The sequence below is a fragment of the Typopeltis vanoorti genome, chromosome 7 (assembly GCF_054136105.1).
Source record: "Typopeltis vanoorti isolate ZY-2024b chromosome 7, IOZ_Tvanoo_1.0, whole genome shotgun sequence".
Lineage (NCBI taxonomy): Eukaryota > Metazoa > Arthropoda > Arachnida > Uropygi > Thelyphonidae > Typopeltis > Typopeltis vanoorti.
This window is the reverse complement of record NC_143555.1, coordinates 12,773,200-12,793,610: the sequence shown is the minus strand read 5'-3', so window position 1 is coordinate 12,793,610 and position 20,411 is coordinate 12,773,200. Positions and strand designations below refer to the sequence as shown.

At 36.3% G+C, this 20,411-nt stretch overlaps 1 protein-coding gene across 9 annotated transcripts in view; it reads left to right on the top strand.

Moving 5' to 3' along the window:
* Positions 1-20,411, top strand: part of LOC150104491 (RNA-binding protein Musashi homolog Rbp6-like) — a 768,426-nt gene that overhangs the window by 632,379 nt on the left and 115,636 nt on the right. For 5 of the 9 annotated variants that reach the window (XM_090395177.1, XM_090395176.1, XM_090395175.1 and 2 more), the window contains exon 12: positions 16,516-16,728. The exons of the other annotated variants lie outside the window; for them this stretch is intronic. In XM_090395177.1, coding sequence (XP_090251303.1) covers positions 16,516-16,728 — 213 coding nt within the window. The remainder of the gene's footprint in view (positions 1-16,515; positions 16,729-20,411) is intronic. 9 annotated transcript variants of the gene reach the window in all.

Below are 20,411 nucleotides of genomic sequence, written 5' to 3'. Positions count from 1 at the left end.
CAATCATATGAACGCAGATGTCTGAAGTTTGAGAAACACTGCGCTACATAACTGGAATGCTCTCACACACCACAAGGAAGCAATAAAGAAATCGCGTAACTCGGAACAGAGAAAATTTCCAGAAATGAAAATAATAAAAAACTGAGTATCGGCATATAAGACGCACCATGTTTTTCAGACCTATTTTCGAAGGAAAAAAAGTGCGTCTTATATGCCTGCAAATTACGGTACTTAAAATTGAAAATTTTATTTTTATTTATTTGATTTTTAGTTCATAAGGCCTGGTCAGAGGATAAAATTCCAGATGATTGGTGTAGAGTTCTCATAATACTCAAAACAAATGAAAATAAAACTGAATGTAAGATTATTATTATTATTATTCAGGCCTCCATGGAGTCAAAGGACTCATCATGAGAGGCCATTCCTAGGAAACACAAATTCTATCATACCACTCCTTGAACTCATTGACCATTCTTGCTCTCACCACTCTATCCGGCAATGCATTCCACAATTCAACCATCCACCGTACAAAGAAACCACTCCTCACCCTCTTGCTCACAGCCTCCATTTGCAACTTCCAGGGATGGCCCCTTGTCATCGCTCTTTCCCGCTGTTCCACCAAGCAAAAGAACTCCCCAGTGTCAACCCTGTAACTACCATTCAATGGCTTAAAAGTCTCAATCAGTTCACCTCCCCTCCTTCTATCTACCAAACTCTGCAGTCCACGTTTCCTCAGCCGATCCTCATAACTAACATTGTACAGTCCTGAAACCATCTTTGTTATCCTCCTCTGTACCCTTTCCACAATTAATTTATCTCCTTCAAATCCTGGGGACCAAATTTGAGAACAATAGTGTAAGTGTGGTCTGATCAGGGCCATACACAATGGAACGATAACTCTTTTATCTCTGCAGGACAGTGTCTTTCTCTGTATTGCAGCAATCCTCTGGGTTACCTTCACGACCTTTGCAATATGTTCCCTGAATTTCAGTTTTCTACCAATCATCACCCCAGATCTCTTGTCTCCACTACTTCCTCCAGTACAGCTCCAGCAATTGAGTATGCAACCTCCCATCGATGTATCCCAAACTTCAAGACTTTACATTTTGCTGCATTAAGCTGATACTCCCATTCATTCATCCATCTGTCTAGTTTATTCAAATTCTCTTGCATAATGTTGCATCAGCAATATTACTAGTAACCCTTCCCATCTACACATCATCTGCAAACAACTGAATATCCCCCTGCAATCCATTGACAATGTCATTGATATAAAGATTAAACAATACTGAGCCCTGTGGTATCCCACTTGTAACCTTCTGCCTTCTTGATACTACTCCACCATACAACTCTCTGATACCTATCAGACAACCAATCCTGAATCCAGTTGACGAACCCGACATCCATGTGCTGCAACTTAAATATCAGCTTATGTGGCATCCTGTCAAATGCCTTTGCAAAACCCAAAAAAATTGGCAGTATTTGCCTTTCCCTCATCAACTGCTCTTGTCACTTTATTATAAAAGGCAATCATATTACTAAAGCAAGTGCCCTTTAACGAATGTTGACTCTCACATATAATATTACCCTCATCTGTGCTACTCTGTATATGGTCCCTCATTAATTTCGCCAAGATCTTAACAAGTACTGATGAAACACAAACTGGCCTATACTTAGACACATCCAGTCTGCTACCGCCCTTATGCAATGGCACTAGCTTACCTTCCTTCCATTCCTTGGGTGCCTTTCCTGTAGCCAGACTTTCAGTGAAAAGCCAGGTCAATGGATCTGTCAGTTCTTTAGCACATTCTCTCAAAACCCATGCCAAAATAATATCCAGTCCCACAGCTTTACTGACATCCAGAGTACTCAGTATTTGGAACACACTCTCCCCTTGCACCTCTAAACCTCAAACCTGCCCTATCCCTCTAGTATCAAAACTTACTTCTCCAGGATGAAATACTCCAATAAAGTGTTTATTGAACAACTGCACTATGTCCTCTGCATCAGTCACTCTATTCCCATTTTTATCCCACAATGAATTGATTTATCCTACAAAGAAATGATTGTGGAAATTCTTCCACAATCATTTCTCCTCCTCCTTTCCACATAGCTAAAAAATTCCCTTCTCATATTTCAGTTTTGCCTTCCTTATGATATTAGTCACTCTCCTGGCCTGAGTCTTATATTCTTCAAGCATCTGCTCTTCTCCCCTCTCCTTATATCTCTTCCATAACATGTTTTTCACCTGCAGTTCCTGTTTGATATTGTTTGTCATTTATTTTACACCAAATTGTGTCTGCTTCTTCACTCGTGGAATACAGCTTACTATATCTGCCAACGAATGTTCCTTCACAATTTCCCATGCACTAATGATATCCCAGCCTTCCAATTCTGCCCTCCATGGAACTGCCCCAAGTTGATATCTAAGACTATTATAATTAGCTGCCTTATAATTCCACATATGTTCCATTTTCTTTGATACTCCTGCATATCTATTCATCTTCCAAGTCAAAACCACATAGTCACTCTCTCCAACAGGGGGAGAGATGTCATCTCAGTTATTATCAGCTCGTCTAATGCTATAACCAAATCCATCCAAAACTCTTGAACCTCTCGTTCTCCCTATTACATGTTGCCTAAGACATCTGTCCCTCAAGAATTCCAGAAATTCCATTCCCTTATTTCTACATGCATATTCCTCTTTCCAGCTTATACTGCTGTACTTGAAATCTCCCATAACAATCATTCTTCTTGCACTTGCCAAGCTCAACTGTCTAAACATCTCCTGGTCCCCACCCTCTGTGCCTTGGTTTGTAGCAACACCCCATTAAATATCCTGTCCTGCCCACCTCTACCTCACACCATATGCTTTCAAAACCATTAATGCCATTGCCCTCCTCCTCCACTCTAAGAGGACATAAGTCATCACTTATCATATGCACTACTCTACCACAGTTTTTTCCCTTCCTATCCTGCCAAAAAATGCTGTACCCTGCTACTTCTATTCCTGTTATTATATCATCTTCTGTCAACCACATCTTAGAGATCCCAATAATCTCTGGCCAGGCTGATGCTATCAACACCCCCAATTCATCTCCTTTATTCTGGATACTCCTGGCATTAGTATAAGCATAAAAATGTCACTGCTTCTATACTTATCATTATCCCCTCCAGACCCCACTGGACTCGGTTTTACCTGATGTCATACCCCCCCCCCAAAGCACCCATTCCCACAAGAGGGAATGGGTTCTTGGGGAAAGGGATATGAAGAGGGAGCCATCCCTACTACCATCTACCCTGGGAATTCTAGTTTCCCTGCATTGCCTCACTGACTCATTCAGAAAACAGCAATCTCTCCAGATGCCTATGTCCTTCCTCATTCAAATGCAAGCAGTCTCTCACATACAGTTCCTTTCTGTCCTCAAATGCCCTCCAAGCATCCACATATTCCAATCCTCTCTTCTGACACATTCTGGCTATTATACTATTCATTATTACTGCTCTTCTGCTCAGCTCGTCATTATCATACCTGGGTAACACACACACACTATCTTTCCTCTCTGCGTTTTCTGTCATACAACCACAAGCATGAATCTCAGATCTCTTGCCACCCGATTTACACTGCCTCTCAAGTCAATCGTGCCCACCATCACAATCATCTCATCCACGCTTTCATCCTGCTTAATTGCCATAGCACACTTTCTATTGTTCCTCCAGGCAAACACTCCTCTGGCATCCTATCTTGCACACCACATTTACTGAGATTTACAGAGATATTTCCCTACTGATTGCTCCTGGTAAGATTTATGCAAGTATACTTCAGAAATAGCTAAGAATAATTGTTTAAAGGAAGCTTGGTGAAAAAAATGTTGGATTCAGACCACACAGAAGTTGTCAGGATCTTGGGAATATAACAACAATCTGTATTTAAGTTTCATAGATCTCGAATTGGCATGTGTCATATGCCTTTTCTACATTTATATGGTGTAAATGTGACAATATATAAAGTAATACATAGTCTCAACTTGAACTATAAGTCAGCAGTTAGAATTGAAGGAGGGAGTACAGGAAGATGATTTGATGTTAAATCAGGTGTGAGACAAGGGTGTACATTATCTCCTGTGTTATTTGTCATCTTACAATGAGTCTCTGTCTCCATGGAGGTCAGATATTAATTTATATGGATTGCATTATGAAGAAAAGTGATATTAAACCTAATATCAAAATTGGTGATGTTAATCTGAGCTCTTTACTTTATGCAAATGATGTTATACTTCTAAATAAATCCATTACAAGTCTGCAGGATTCCCTAACTAAATTGAATAACTTCTTCTTGTGCATTATCCCATCTATTTGGGGTCAGCTTTTTACATGATGCGACTTTACATTATCCCAACCAACTTGTCACACAGCTTGATGTTGGGGGGGGGGGGTCATTATGTCTGTAGGCGTGTGATTTCATGTGGTTGGTTTGCCTGTTCTGAAGGATGAAAAACCAGAGTTTCCAGGAGAAAAAAAACCCCTCAACCTCTGTGTGAGATTGGTTAACTCACCTTTAGTCGAAAGAGACCAGATAAAGGTTTCTCACTTCATGGACGAGAATCGAACCCAGGTCTTTCCAACCAAAGGATTTCTTCTATTCTGACTGAGCTATGGAGGCTCACTAAATTGAATAACTGTTGTAAGAAATTTGGTAAAAATCAGCAATAAAAAGACAATGAAAATAGGTAAAAAATTTAAAAACATCACCTGTATCCTGAATGGAGACCCTATAGAACAAGTAAAACAGTTCAGCAATTTAGGCACAATTTTTAGTGAAGATGGTAAATTAAATATGAAAATAGATAACAGAATTAGTAAAGCTGGTATGGTATGGTAGGAAGTTATCTGAATAATCCTGGCCAAAAGAAATTGTCAAAAAACTCAAACCATTGCATGTTAAAACACCCAGAATATATGGTGCTCCTAAAATACACAAACAAGGTACACCTTTGCGTCCTATTGTAGATAGTATAAACAGTCCTACATATAAACTAAATAAACATTTAGCAAAATTACTAACCACTTACACAAACAATTGTCCCTCTTTTGTTAAAAATTCTACCCACCTAAAAAGTATTTTAGAAAACCACACCTTAAATAGTTCAGACCTAATGGTGAGTTTTGATATCACCTCATTATTCACTAATGTACCACTGATTGAAACACTTAACTTACTAAATTCACAACTTCCCCCAGATATATTTCAGCTATTTAAATTCACAGTACAGGCAGGTTATTTTACATGGAAAGGGAAAATATACAAACAGTTAGATGGGACAGCTATGGGTTCACCTCTTTCTCCCCCCTTAGCCAACTTCTACATAGAACATTTGGAAAAACTAGCTATCAACACAGCCACTCTCAAACTTAGTCTCTGGCTATCTATGTTGATGATGTGTTTGCTATTTGGCCACATGGCCCAGAAATATTGAATACATTTTTAGTGCATCTAAATAGCCAGCACCCTAAAATCCACTTTACAATGGAACGAGAAGCCAATGAACTGCCTGCCCTTCCTGGACACACTGATCACACGTCTTCCAGAAGGTTCCTTATCATTTTCGGTTTATAGAAAACCAACACATACAGGGAAATATTTATGCAAACGATCACATCATCACCCCCTCTCAACAATATGGTATCTTAAAAACACTAACCCACAGAGCTAGAGCAATCTGTTCCAATGACATTGCTCTCACTGCTGAACTTTCTCACCTGCATCACACCTTCCTAACCAATGGCTATAATTCCCATAAGATAGATAAAATACTAAATATTACCCAGAAATCTTCCCCACTATATACCACAGAAGACTACAACAAAACTATCACCATTCCATACATTAAAGGCACATCTGAAAAGATATCTAGGGTGCTTAAAAAACACCAACTTCACACAGTATTTAAACCTTAGGTGAAATTAACAACTATCATCTGTTCACCTAAGGACAGATTCACTCCTTTATCACATCCAGGAGTCTATGAAGTGCCCTGTTCATGTCATCGAGCCTACTATGGACAGACAGGAAGAACTGTGGACATCCGCCTCAATGAACACAAAAAATATATCCGCCACTTTTGCTATGGCAAGTCGGATCTGGCAGACCATGCTTTGGATACCCTGGCACACAGGATCAATTGGAAAAAAACAAAAGTCGCACAGAAGCTTCTATAAGTCAGAGAGGTTGTTCCTGGAATCAAGAGAAGCCTTAAAACATACTCCAAACCTTAACAAGTATGGCTGTATAAATCTACCAAAGATTTGGAAGACAGTCATCCTAAGACCAAATTAATAATTTTTTTATTTTTATTTTTTATTTTTTTCAAAACTTTGGACTACTTTTTTTTTTTTTTTTTAAACTTATATGGCACCTTATTAGGACTTCAGTCTTGTGTTGATCACCGCATTATTATTATTATTATTATCCCAAGACCTCATGGAGTCAAAATCTCATCTAGGAGGTCCTTTTGTCATACAAAATTGTCACACAGCTCATCATACCATGCCTTAAACACACTCAAATTCTCTGCAGACACCAGACTCTCAAGTAAGGCATTCCAATCATTTGCAACTCTGCATGCAAAAAAACTGCTTCTCTCTCCTCTGCTCACATTCTCCTTATACAGCTTCCAGGGATGTCCTCTGGTTCTCCCATGATCTCCCACCACTTGCTGCAAACCTCTCCAACATTGATCCTATAACAATCCTTAACTTGTAGGTCTCTATCATATCACTCCCTTTCCTCCTATCCACTAGACTCTGTAAATTACATCTTCTCAACCTTTCCTCATATTCAACATTCCAGAGATCAGAAACTACCTTAGTAAGTTGTCTCTGGACCCTTTCCAACATCTCTTTGTCCTTTTGGAAACCTGGTGACCAAATCTGTTCATGAAATCCATGTGTGGCCTAATCAAAGCCATATATAATGGGATCAGAATCTCCTTACTTCCTCAGCATCATTCCCAGAATTCTTTGTGGTACCCTCACAAATTTTGGCAGTGTGTCCCCTAAATTTCAGATCCTTATCTACCATCACCCTAATATCTTTTATTTCCTCCACCTCCAACAATATATCCCCACCAAGCATAAATTCTACATTCCATCTTTGTTTCCCAAATTTTAAAACCTTACATTTTGCAACATTGAACTTGCATCCCCATTCACTCAATTTTTTTAAGTCTTCTTGTAAGGCCACAACATCTTCTGTACTCTTCATAGTTTGTTCAACTTTGCATCATCTGCAAACAACCGAATATCTCCATTCAAATCTTCACCAATATCATTAACATAATAATGATCCTAAAACAGACGACCCCTGAGGTACACCATTAGTGACTTCCTGGATATTGCTCCTCCATACACAACTTGCTGATACCTATCAGATAGCCAGTCTCCAATCCAATGCACTAACCTAATATTCAACCCCATATAATGCATAGCATTATACATATCCGTAAGGATATGTGCATTGTATTATGGGATACTAAGGCAAGTGATGTGAAGTTATTAGTAGTGAAGTGACTTCACATGTAAACTTTGCTTACACTCGGATTAAGGATGAAAATAAGAATATAATTTCTTGGCATCTTTAACTTATGTTTACTTATTACCTTTATTAAATTAATAAAATAGGAAGATGTGATTTTTGTTTGAGTATTTTAATCTGCATTATTTAAGTTTGATTTGTTTACCTATACTGGTTGTAAGAAATAGCTATTGAGGGAATTGTAGTATAATTTATTATTTGCTGAAAGTAATAAATTAAAATTCACCCTCCTGAAATTAATATAGTTTTGTCTTCAGTTGCTATTTTTTTCCCTATTTTCTTTTCTAGTTATAAATTATGATGTAATAAAAACATACGCTTATTTTATTTTTAGAATCATTAATTACCAGAATATAAAATATAAATTTCTGAGCTAAGAAGGCATTTTGCTTCTCTTTTTATATTTTTATCCCTTTTCCAAGTAGTTTCATTGAATGAATCTTATAAATAAAAATTGTTAAAGTGTATTTCTTTAAATTACTTTTGTAACTTAAATACTGTTCTTAATGAGATATTATGAATCATTTTGTCCAAAAAGAAAAGTTAATTAAAACATATGCCAATATTTATTAATCTGTTTTTGTTTTGTTTTTTTTATTCTTAAATAGTGAACTGTTCGCAACTATTCTAACCTCTTTCACTTATAAGGCAATAGTAGTAGTAGAACTGTATCTATTAAACAGGAATGATAGTGCATGGGTTTAGACCTCTTTACTACATTGTAGCAACAGTTCTTTTCCTTTAAAATTTTGCATATGTATATCTCTCAACCTAACTAACTAGAAATGTGATTAGAACCTGTAGAAAAGTCTATCAGTGTTTAAACCCTCAAGTAGAAGCAGTAGTAGTCTTAAAATTATGTAGTTTAGCAGGGTGTTCACTTAAATGTTTGCCATCCCCCTTTTAACTAGTATCATTAAAAATTGCTTGTCATATGTCTAAAGTTGTAGTTATTAGTTGTTCTATAGCTTGTGATAGGTAATAATGCTTGCTCAGATCTCTACTTAATAACTGTGTGATAAGCTCATTAATGAAGGTATGGATTTCCTTCATATTTCTGTTTATTTGTGGAATTGTGATGTTCATCAGTATAAAAGAAATAGTCATGCTTGCTGATAAGCTCCTTCCATTTTATAGTGTTTACTCACTGCTTAGCATTTTTTCTGAATGCTTGCTTGTTATAACTTAGGCATTATGGAAATTTTTAGGAATAATAACGACACACCATACCTCACAAATGTCTGGGACATTGAATTGAAAGCAAATCATCCTACTTTTTCTTGGTAGTTTAGTGAAACATGACCTCACTACTTCATTATCCTTTTCAGTTTACCATAAATCTACTCGTACAAGAAAGTATTTGTAAGTTAAACTCAGTACCACAACTGCTACCCAGCACATTGCCTAAAAGGATTCTTATTAATTATTCCACAACAGTTGACCTTTACTGTGAGCTGAAAGTTATGATATCACTAAAAGATATTGTGATTTCAAAATTAAAAAAAAAAAAATAAATAAAAAAAACTTGCTTCAAAAAAAAGCTAACCTCCAGTTCAAATTATACGAACTTCATAATCATTCCTGACTTAAAAACCAACATCTGGAAAAATAAACTAATAATATAAATAAATTATTATTATATTATTATTCATGGAGGTTACAAGACTCACTGTGGAGGCTATCTTTGACAACTCAACAAATTTCCTGATAGGGTCTTTACATTCACCTCCCTATCAAGAAATGCATTTCATTGTGCAACTCCCTCCACACAAAAAACTCCCTTCTCACCATATCCTTTTGCAACTTCCAGGAATGGCTTCTTGCTGTTCTTCCTCCCTATAGTTTTACTGACTGAAAAATCTCTTCAGTGTCAATCCTGTAAATATCCCTTAACAGTTTAAATGCTCTCAGTCAGGACTGTAATCTTTGTTTTCAATCCACCAAACTCTGTAGTTTTCATGCCCTCAGTCTATCCTCATAATTTAATGTACACTTGATATTTTGTTATCCACCTCTGTACTCTATACAAGGTTAATTTATCCTCCTCAAATCCCAGTGTCTAGATCCGAGCACAGTAATTCAGATGTAGTCTGATCAAGGGTTTATAAAATGGAATCATCATGCTTTTATCTGTGCAGGTCAAAAAAAAGTCCTTATTAGTGCAACAATCCTCTGGGTTACCTTCACCACCTTTGCAATATGTCCACTGAACTTCAAATTTTTATTAAATTTTATTTTTATCTCCCTAAGATCTCTTGCCTCTTCCATTTCCTCTAATATGGTTCTACCAATAGAATATGCAGTCTTCTATCTGTGGTTCACAGACTTCAAAACCTTACATTTCATTCCATTAAACTGATATCCCCATTTTCACCCTAATGTCCAGATTATTGAAATCCTCATGAAAGGCCTTAATATCGGCACTATCATTAGTGCCGATATTAAGGCCTCCTGCTTTATCATCATCATCATCATCATCTGCCAACAACTGAATCTCCCTTCCCCTTTGCAATCCATGGACAATGTCAATTAACATAAAGGTTAAGCAGCAAAAGTCCCAGCAGTGAGCCCTCTGGAACCTCACTTACGATCCTTTTCCTCCTTAATACCTCTTCCTCTTACAGCTCTCTAATATCTGCCAGACAGGCAGTCTTAAATTTAGTTTACTAATCTGACAGATAAACTATGCTAAAACTTAAATATTAGCATATCATGTGATACCCTGTCAAATGCCTTCATAAAATCCATAAAAATGGTAGTATATGGCTTTCTTTCATCAACTGCTCTTGTTATTTTATTATAAAGCAAGCAGATTACAGGAAGAAGAGTTCCCCTTAACAAATCCTGCTGACCTTCACAGATTGTATTACTTTATCTGCCCAATTTTGTATATGATCTCTCACTAATTTCTCCAATATCATAAATACAGAAGAAACACAAACTGGTTCTGTAGTTGCATTCTACCACCACCTTTATGCAATGGCACTATCTCACTGACATTCTACTACCAAAGCACCTTCCCAGTAGCTAGACTCATTGAATAACCAAGTCAGTGGATCTGTTGGTTCCTTAGCACATTCTCAACATATGGTGAATTGCCACCATTGATTTCCACTGCCTTACCTTACCTACTTATTTCCAGAGCACTTAGCATTCAAAACACATTCTCCCTATGGACCTCTAAACCTTCAACCTTTCCCATCCCTCCAGGAATAAAATCTCCTTTTAAGGAAGAAATACCCCAACAAGTGCTAATTAAACAGCTCAAATGTCATCTACATTGTTTGCCTGATCCCCATTTTCATCTAACAGGTCATTCATGTACAATCGTTTCTGCTCCTACTGACCAAATAACAAAAGAATTCCTTAGGATTTTCCCTGGACTTTAGTGCCAGTCTTTTCTCTTATTCCTTTTTTTGTTTACTTTATTATACCAGTTACTTTTCTGGCTGTATTATATATTCCACATGCAACAGCTCTCCACATATCTTTATACTTTTTCACATCATGCTTCTCATATACAATTCCTGCTTGATTTCATTAGTCATCCATTTTACACCAAATTGTGTTATCTTTTTCACTTGAGGTGTGCAATTTGCCATTGTTGCTGATAAGTATTTCTTGTTTAGCTGCCATGCATTGGTGATATCTTTCTCTCCCCCGTTTACTTCTGAAACTGCTCCTAGCTAATCACATGCTTTATAATTCCATAAATTCCTTTCTACTTGATAATTCTGCATATTTATTCACCTTCCTCCCCCCCCTGCCCCAAGCTAAGGTCATTCTCTTTCCGACTGGGAAGCAAGGCTCGGATCTCTGTTATAATCAGATCCTCTGATGCTAAGACCAAATCCAAAACTCTTGATCCTCATGTTCTCCCCTACTACATGTAGGGGAGAACATGAGGATCAATGATAAACAATTCCAGAAATTCCTTTCCTTCTTACTACTGTATGTTGTTTCCTCTGCCCAGTTTATACTGCTATAGTTAAAATCTCCCATAATGATTACTTGATTTGCACTTGTTAAACTCATCTGCATAAACATTTCTTGCTCATCACCCTCTATATTCCTTGCCCTATAGCAACATTTCACTAAATATCCTCTCCTGTTCACCTCCACCTCACACCATACTCTTTTAAAACCATAAGTGCCATTTCCTTTCAAATTCTCTACTCTGAGGACACCACCCATCACTCATCATAAGTAATCCTGCACTTCCCTGTTTGGCCTTCCTATCCTGCCAAAAGATTCTCAAGCAAGTAGAAAGGCTTATGTGCTGGCAGTACATGCTACACTGCTCAAAAAAATTGAGCGATATTTTAGTTTCTGTTGGATAATTATAAATTTCTGCTGGATAATTATAAATTTCTGCAAATAATTTTAACTATTTGGTACTTTATACATGAATAAATATTTCTTACTTATGGATAGGGTGTAATTAATGAGATATTGTTTAAGTAATCGATATTTATTATAAATTAACATATACATTTCAGCGTGAAATAATTTTAACAAGAATAGCCAAAAAGGCTTTTGTTAATTTTTAATACGGCGTATGGTCTCCATTAATAGCCAAAACAGCAGTATATCATGATTGCATGGACTGAATAAGATGATCAAACAGTTCTTGTGGGATATTTCCCCACTCTTCTGTGAGAGCAATTTAGAGCTCTTGAAGCAATCGTGGTGGCACCAGTCAAGCAGAAGCACACCTACCTAAAGCATCCCAGGAATGTTCGATTGAATTACAATCCGGTGAACAGGCAGGCCAAGTCCATTCGTTCAATACCTTCTTCCTCAAACCACTCTTGTACCAAATTTGCAATTTTTTTATGGACGACAATGCTTGTGGATGAGGATTGTTATCCATAAAAGTGAATTCTTGGCCAATTACAGCAGCATAAGGACGAACTATAGGTTCCAAAATCTCATCGATACCTTTGGGCTGTTAAGGAACCATTTCTGATAAAATAGAGATCAGCATGGCCACCTATACTTATTCCAGCCCATGCCATCAAACTCCCACCTTGATGTTGGGGTCTTTCACAAACAAACTGTGGATTATTTATTTCTTGTTCCACTTTCATACCATATCAAGATACGTTAGTTATCTGGTTGCAGACTGAACCTGGACTTGTCACTAAGAAGTATACAAGCCCAATCCTCATTTGTCCAATTGCGGTGTTCCTGTGCCCAAATTCTCCGGGCTCTTTTATGATTTGCAGTAAGTGGAATGCAAACCATTGGTCTTTGAGCATATAAACCTATGGCATGAAGACAATTTCGAACATTTCCTTCTCCAGAAAGCGATTCCAAAGTCGCGAAATTATGCTTTGAGATACACAAAATGCTTGAGCAACAACTTGTTGCGTTTGTCCAGCTTCTAATCGACCAATTCCAAGCCATGGATTTCAGGATATCATGTTGCTCTGCCATTTTTAGCAAAATAATGGGTGGTAGGTGACACAAGTTTATAATTGAAGTGATAATTATGCATTGTGGAAGTGAGCACAAAAAGCCATGCTTTTATACCCCCCCACACACACATGCTAATATGGCTAAGATACGTTTCGACAAGTCTTAACATGATTTTGTATGCAGTTGCATGTTCTACACTGTTGTATATTAAGAATATTTTAAAATAAATGTGTTACATTTTTAAATTATTTTATAATTTTTATAATTATTTTATAATTTTATAATTATTTTATAACTTTATAATTTACAAGAAAACCAAAATATCCTCTAATTGTTTTGATCAGTATAGTTAATTTAATGCTATTGATTCACAACACAGAATAATCAGAAATTAATATTTATTAACTTATTGCCCGATATTTTGCTGATATTATATCCAGCATCTTCAGAGTACAAGAACAATTTTCAAAGTACACAAAACAGCAACAACAATTTGGTATAACAGTTGGGACTAGTTTACAAAAAAAAAATACAACAGACAACACAAGGAACTTAAGTCCTAATTTACCTAGTACCACTGTTATAGCCTCCGTAGCTCAGTCAGTATAGCTGAAGCCCTTTGGTCAGAAAGACTCAGATTCATTTTCTGTCAGTGACATGAGGAACCTTTATCTAGTCTCTTTCGACGAAAGGTGAGTTAACTGATCACATACAAAGGTAGAGGTTTTTTCACCTGGAAACTCAGGTTTTTCATCCTCCAGAACAGGCAAACTAGTCCCTTGAACATGCATGGATTACAGTCATGAATATGTCCCAGCCATATGCCGGTCCCAGCCTGAATAAAATGGGGGGGAGCAGCAATGACCTTGTAAAAATCTCACCAAGAACACTTTATGGGCAATGCCTACAAAGTTACCTATGACTTTGTAAGCATTGCCTGAAAAGAAACGCCTGGAAGGGAAATCCCCCACCACCACCACCCACTGTTATACCAAATTTTGTTGTTTTGTGTACTGTGACAAAGTATTCTTGCTCTGAAGATGCTGGATATAATACTAGCGAAATATCACCTAATAAGTTAATAAATATTAATTTTGTATTATTCTAGCTGCACAAAATATGCTATACCCTTCTACTTTTATTCCTACTAGGACTTCATCTTCTGTTAATCACATTTGGTTGATTCCAGTAATTTTTGGATAGGCCGAGGCTATCATTGACACCAATTCTGTCCTTTTGTTCCTTATACTCCTGGCATTTATATAACACAATATCAATACATTGTCAGTATTTCTATACCTATTATTATTTACTCCACACTCAATTATAATAATTATACCATATATTCTCCCATCTCCCAAGCAACTATCCCCACAGAAGGCCACCTCTGCTAACATTCACCTTGGCAACTCTAGTTTCCCAGCCTCAACACTCTCACTTGGCCCTAGAACAAGTCTTTCCAGATTCTTATTCCACCCCATGAAAGATTATTTGTAAAGTTATAGTACATTTTGTACTGTGGGTGGACTGAGAATGTTTTTTCTATTTTTTCAATTTTATATATTTTTTTGTATTTTGAATTTATTTTTTACATAGTCTTGGAAACCTTGCTCAAGCTACTTCAAGCCTCCAAAAAAACAGGGCAGTAGGCTCACACTGGTGATGAAATTCATCTCCCACCTAAGTACAAATGCAGTCCATCTCCCTCTCTCTCACATTCAGCACTCTTCTATTCCTCAAATACCAAGTATCCACATATTCCAGACCTTTCTTTCTTTCAGCACATTCTCGCTATTATATCATTCATTATTATTGCTCTCCTCCTTACATTATATTCTGCATTATCATATCTATGCAATATGCTCACTTTCTTTTTCACACTTTTCTTCTGAATAATTCCTAACAATAACTCTGATCTTGAGCAACAACTTCTTGCATTTGTCCAGCTTCTAATCGATCAATGGCTCTCCAAGCCATGGATTCCAGGATATCATGTTGCTCTGCCATTTTTAGCAAAATAATGGGTGGTAGGTGACACAAGTTTATAATTGAAGTGATAATTATGCCTCTTGATTCTAGCTATCTTTCAAATTATTTGTATCAATTATCACTGTCATTTTATTTACGTTCTTCCCACCTTGCTTTATTGCCACAGTTGCACTCTATTGTTTCTCCAGGAAAATGTTCCTCTAAAATTTTGATATGCACACCACAAATCATTGAATCTCCACATATTACTCACCTCACAAATCCATTTATTCCTTGCTTGCCTGCATTCCTCACATGCTCTCTCCTCCAACATTCTCTCTCCTTGTTCTCTCACTTATCATCTACCTTCCTCTAATCTCGCTGTCCTTTCCTGTACTCTGTTAACTTTCTCTCATTATCTTTCCCTTGTTCTCCCATTCTCTCTTCTTCTCTCATTCCCTTAAATTTCTCTCACACTTCCTTTCTCTCATTAGAGAATTCTTCAAGTACTGAAGAATTTCTCTTCTATACAGACCAGAGATTTGATACCTAACTTTATCAGACAGTATATTATGTTTCAAAGCTCAAACTTCATCCTATGTGTACACATCTAGATTCTTCTAGTCAGTTGATTTACATAATGCTTATTTTATTGTAATATATTTCTTAATTAACCCTGAGGATGATAACAAGAAACTTTGGCAATATACTAAAATGAATTTTATTTTAAATTTAAATTAGTTAAATCAGATTTTCATGTCGTTATTATTCTTGAAAATCAGCAATACTGCTTGGCATGTATCCCCATACCTCATATAAATTTGCTTTATATGCTTAACCATCATTTTGCATGCCATTTATTTAATATCAGAATCAGCATGTGATTCTTGTAAACCTTTACATATTACTGAATGCTTTACTAATAAACCTGCAGTGTCTGCTATTTTATTAAGAAGTTTTAAAGGTTTCTTTTATGAAGCCCTTGAGTTCATGACTTGATGCCATCCTGAAGAGTGGGGAGAAAAGAAACACTGTGAGTAAGCTATGGAAATATTTTGTTTATTAATATTCAGTTTCTGTTTTATGCATGGGTTTTTATTATTATTTTTTGTTTTGTTTTGTTGCTGTTTCTACTTACTGCTACTTTAGTGCACAGTTGTTTTCTTGATAAAGCTTGAGAAAATGTGGGGAAATGCCAACTGTACTTTTTATTTGATTGAATAATAATTTTAAATTTTGTTACAGTAGCAGTACGTAATATTTATTGTTAAGTGCCATTTCTGGAAAGTTTTATCACAAGCTGATTATCAGGAGACTTGCATCTCATTTTTATAATGAAATTGCTTGTCATTGGCTATGCTGTTTATATATTTTAATAGTTTACTAGTTTTATAGTACAGTATCCCATTTTGCTGCTGATTGATGGCACTTATTAAGTATATCCTTAATTAATTCTAAATTTTTCAAAGTCCAAACTTAATAGTTGTCCATCACACCAGGAAATAAGTTTAGTTCCCCCACATTTTCTCCAGGCTTTCCAAGCTTCGGTTACATCCCTACTCCTGCTACTCCGGCCGACCACCAGGCCACTGCTTTCTTTGTGGATGCTTTCTCTGCTACAGCTGTTTCTACTGCTGCTGCACTAGTTAATCATGTTACTAATATGGCCCGTAGTGAGCACTCCCCAATGCCTGTAAACAGTCCTCCCATAAAACGAGATCATTATCCTCAACAAACACCTACAGGTGAGGTTTCAAATAACTGACTTCCTAATGTCATAAAAATTTATTTTATTTGTGTAGTATGAGACAGACTACTGTTTCACGCTCAAAGGTAGAGCTTCACAGTTCATTATCTTATTCAGGCGCTTTAATCACGTGACAATTAGTTATCCATCATCCTTTGAAGAAAATTTCATTTCAAATTAATTTAAAACTGTGTTTTGAGTGTCCCTTTCTAACATAGAGAAACGGAATTTTGCTTGGTGAATTGCAAACTTTGTAATACAAAAATCTAGCACTTGATTACATTTAATGTATATTTATATCTCTACAAGGAAATTCATTTGTGTTTCATAACAACAATGTAATAAAAGTGAAAGTTATGCATACCACTGCTATTTAAAATTGATTCTTTTCAAGAATTTTATCTTTGTATTTAGTATTAGTAACTGTTTACTTTTCTGTTACTTATTATGTCAATAAATTGTCTTAAAATTAATCTATTGGTGGAGCTGCACTGAAGGATCTGAGGAGATAAGAGTTCTTTAAGTGATAATTGATAGCAATTTTTACTTTTAAAAAGGTAAAAGTATGGGCAATCCAGAGAGTTGTGGTATACCATTGTATAAAGCCTTGATCAGATCATATCTGGATTATTGAGATCTAGTCACTGGAACATGAAGATGATGAAGTAACCTTGAAGAGGTTACAAATGCAGATAACAAAAATTATATCAGGACTGTGGAGCCTTGCAAAGGGCATGTGAACTGCACAGCTTTATGAATAGAGATGAAGTGTATAAATGCAACATTTAAGCTAAAATTAAATTAATACAGAAAACTTACATAAAAATTAACAATGTATTGGCACAAAATTTTTATCCAGGTTTCATAGGCATCTTCAATATAAAAAGTGGAACAGAATAATGTACATAACAAAAAATCCATTTGTGATGCTAATACGCCAATAAATAGTTAATTTTTTTCCAGTAATCTTAATTTAATTTCATCCATGTCTACCTACATTCTCATTCTAAAACAGGCATATAAGCTACTGAGTGGTAGTTACTGGATTGACTGTAGATATTCTTCATATAGTAAAATGAGGGGAAGGAACAAAGACAAGATGTCAAAAGGAAAGTAGTGAGTAAGAAGGTGTTAAGTAACTTTCATGGAGAGTAGTTGGACCATAGAATGCATTGCCTGAGAGGTAGAAAGTATGTAGACAGTTTGAGAAATGGTATTAGCTTTGTGTCTAAGATGGACCCTCTGCAATTAATGCTGTGACTTTATGTATGTCCTGAATAATAATAATAATTCTTATTCAAAAAGATGTTGCTTTTTTTATCAAATTAGTTAACACCAGTTATATTATTGTTTATTCCATCAAGTGATCTGCAGCTGGTTACTTTGTGCTTGTAGCTAATATTTACTTCGCTTTCTAACATAGTTTGAATTTACTTTTTTTTTGTTTGTTTGTTTGAAAATGTCCATATATTTGGAGTTGTAAAAACAAAGCACTAATTTTTATTGTGTAATTAAAATATGTAAAATATTTAAAAAATTTGTAAAAAAATTACATAATATACTTATAAATATACTATAAATCATTTTTAAATGTTATATTTTCCATCAGTTGAATAACATTTTTAGATTGCAAGGATAAAAACTTGTTAGTCCATCAATTTAAAAGTCTAATCATATATAGATGAGAGTGTGGTTGTAACAGGGTAGAGTTAAAAAAAAAATGAGAGTGCTAGAGTTGATAAATAACGAAGTGAACAAGGAAATGAGTGTGGTCAGTGTTTTTTTTTTTGGGGGGGGGGGAGTGTAGAGTGATGAGAGATAGTGTAGGTGCCCTATTTTGATCTCTAAAGAACACTGGGCTGGGATGTGCAGTTGCCAAACCATCACCATAATTCAGCAGTGTGTGACTTATTTCTGCAAATTTTGCTCTGGCTCTAGTACTTCAGGTAACTTTTTCTACCTTATAAGTATATCTTCCCTAGTTGGAGGAAATGCCAACTAGATCTCTAAGATGGCTTTCATTACCCAGGAAAATGCTACTGTTCTAGTTATTGGGAGCCTGAATGCTGACATGTTTGGTCTGCAGAGATAGTCTTTGTTTCTGTATCTCCTCCACTCTTTTTAGGCATGCAGTGTAAGTGGCTCTTTTTCATGGACATGTCAACACATCATAATTAAGTAGGGAGTCAGTATCTCCTGCACTTAGAGGGTACAGCAGTAAAGCAGTTCTATAGGCTAGCAACCAAAGCATATCTAGGACTGAGCCTGGTGGCAGGAGGTTTACTGACAAATAATCAGTAAATAATCCTACTGTCACTCTGCCAAATCATATCCAGAAGAAATCTGAGTATAGCTGTGTACAGCTATACTTGGAGAGTGGGTGCACTCCCTGAGTGGAATTATGTTCATTAGCCTTTCACCCCCATTCTACATGCTCATGCTGTGTAAGTTTCTGACATTACCAGTCACCGAAAGTCACTATCAAAAATAACCATGACACGAGCAGAAAAGAAAACATCTTCCACAAACACACAAACATACTACCAATGAGACAACAGAAAAATCATAAAAAGCAATGAAACCCACCTAAATCACTCATTCTATACACACACACACACACACACAAAAAAAAAAAAACTTGCACATTCACTTCACTGATGTTTGTATCCTTAATTCAAACATGTGTGATATTTTATTCAAGAAGTTGTTAAACCTGGAATACTGACTATATGACCTTCTCTAGCTCAAAATTTCCTTATTACATGTTTTATCTTTATTACTTCCAATTGCTTCCTTCATCAGTCTTCGAACCAACACAACATCTTTGATCATTTTTTTTTTTTTAATGTGACTCCTCCCACTCATGAATGATTTCTTTTTTGTAAACCTGTAGCACATTTGTAATGTGAACAGACTAAGTATTTTTTCTCTATTTTTTATTAATTATATATATATTATTATTATTCAGGCCACCATGGAGTCAAAAGACTCATCATGGGAGGTCCCTCTTAGGAAACACAAAGTCTATCATACCACTCCTTAAACTCAATGACGTTCTCGCTCTCACCACTCTATCAGGCAATGCATTCCATGGTTCAACCACCCTCCATGCAAAGAAACCACTCCTCACCCTCTTGCTCACAGTTTCCTTTTGTACCTTTCAGGGATGGCCCCTTGTTATCACTCCTTCAACCAAGCAAAAGAACTCCCCAGTGTCAACCCTGTAACCACCTCTCAACAGTTTAAAAGTCTCAATCATATCACCTCTCCTTCTTCTATCTACCAAACTCTGCAGTACACATTCCCTCAGCTGATCCTCATAACTAACATTATACAGTCCTGAAACCATCTTTGTTATCTGCCTCTGTACCCTTTCCACAGTTAATTTATCACCTTGAAATCCTGGGGACCAAATTTGAGAACAGTAGTCTAAGTGTGGTCTGATCAAGTTCTTATACAATCGAACAAAAATTTTTTTATCTCTGCATGTCAGCGTCCTTCTCAGTATTGCAGGAATCCTCTGGGTTCCTGCAATACTAACCTTCACCACCTTTGCAATATGTTCCCTGAATTTCAGTTTTCTATCATTCATCATCCCCAGATTTCTTGTCTCCCCTACTTTCTCCAATACAGCTCCTCCAATTGAGAATGCAGCCTCCCATCGATGTATCCCAAACTTCA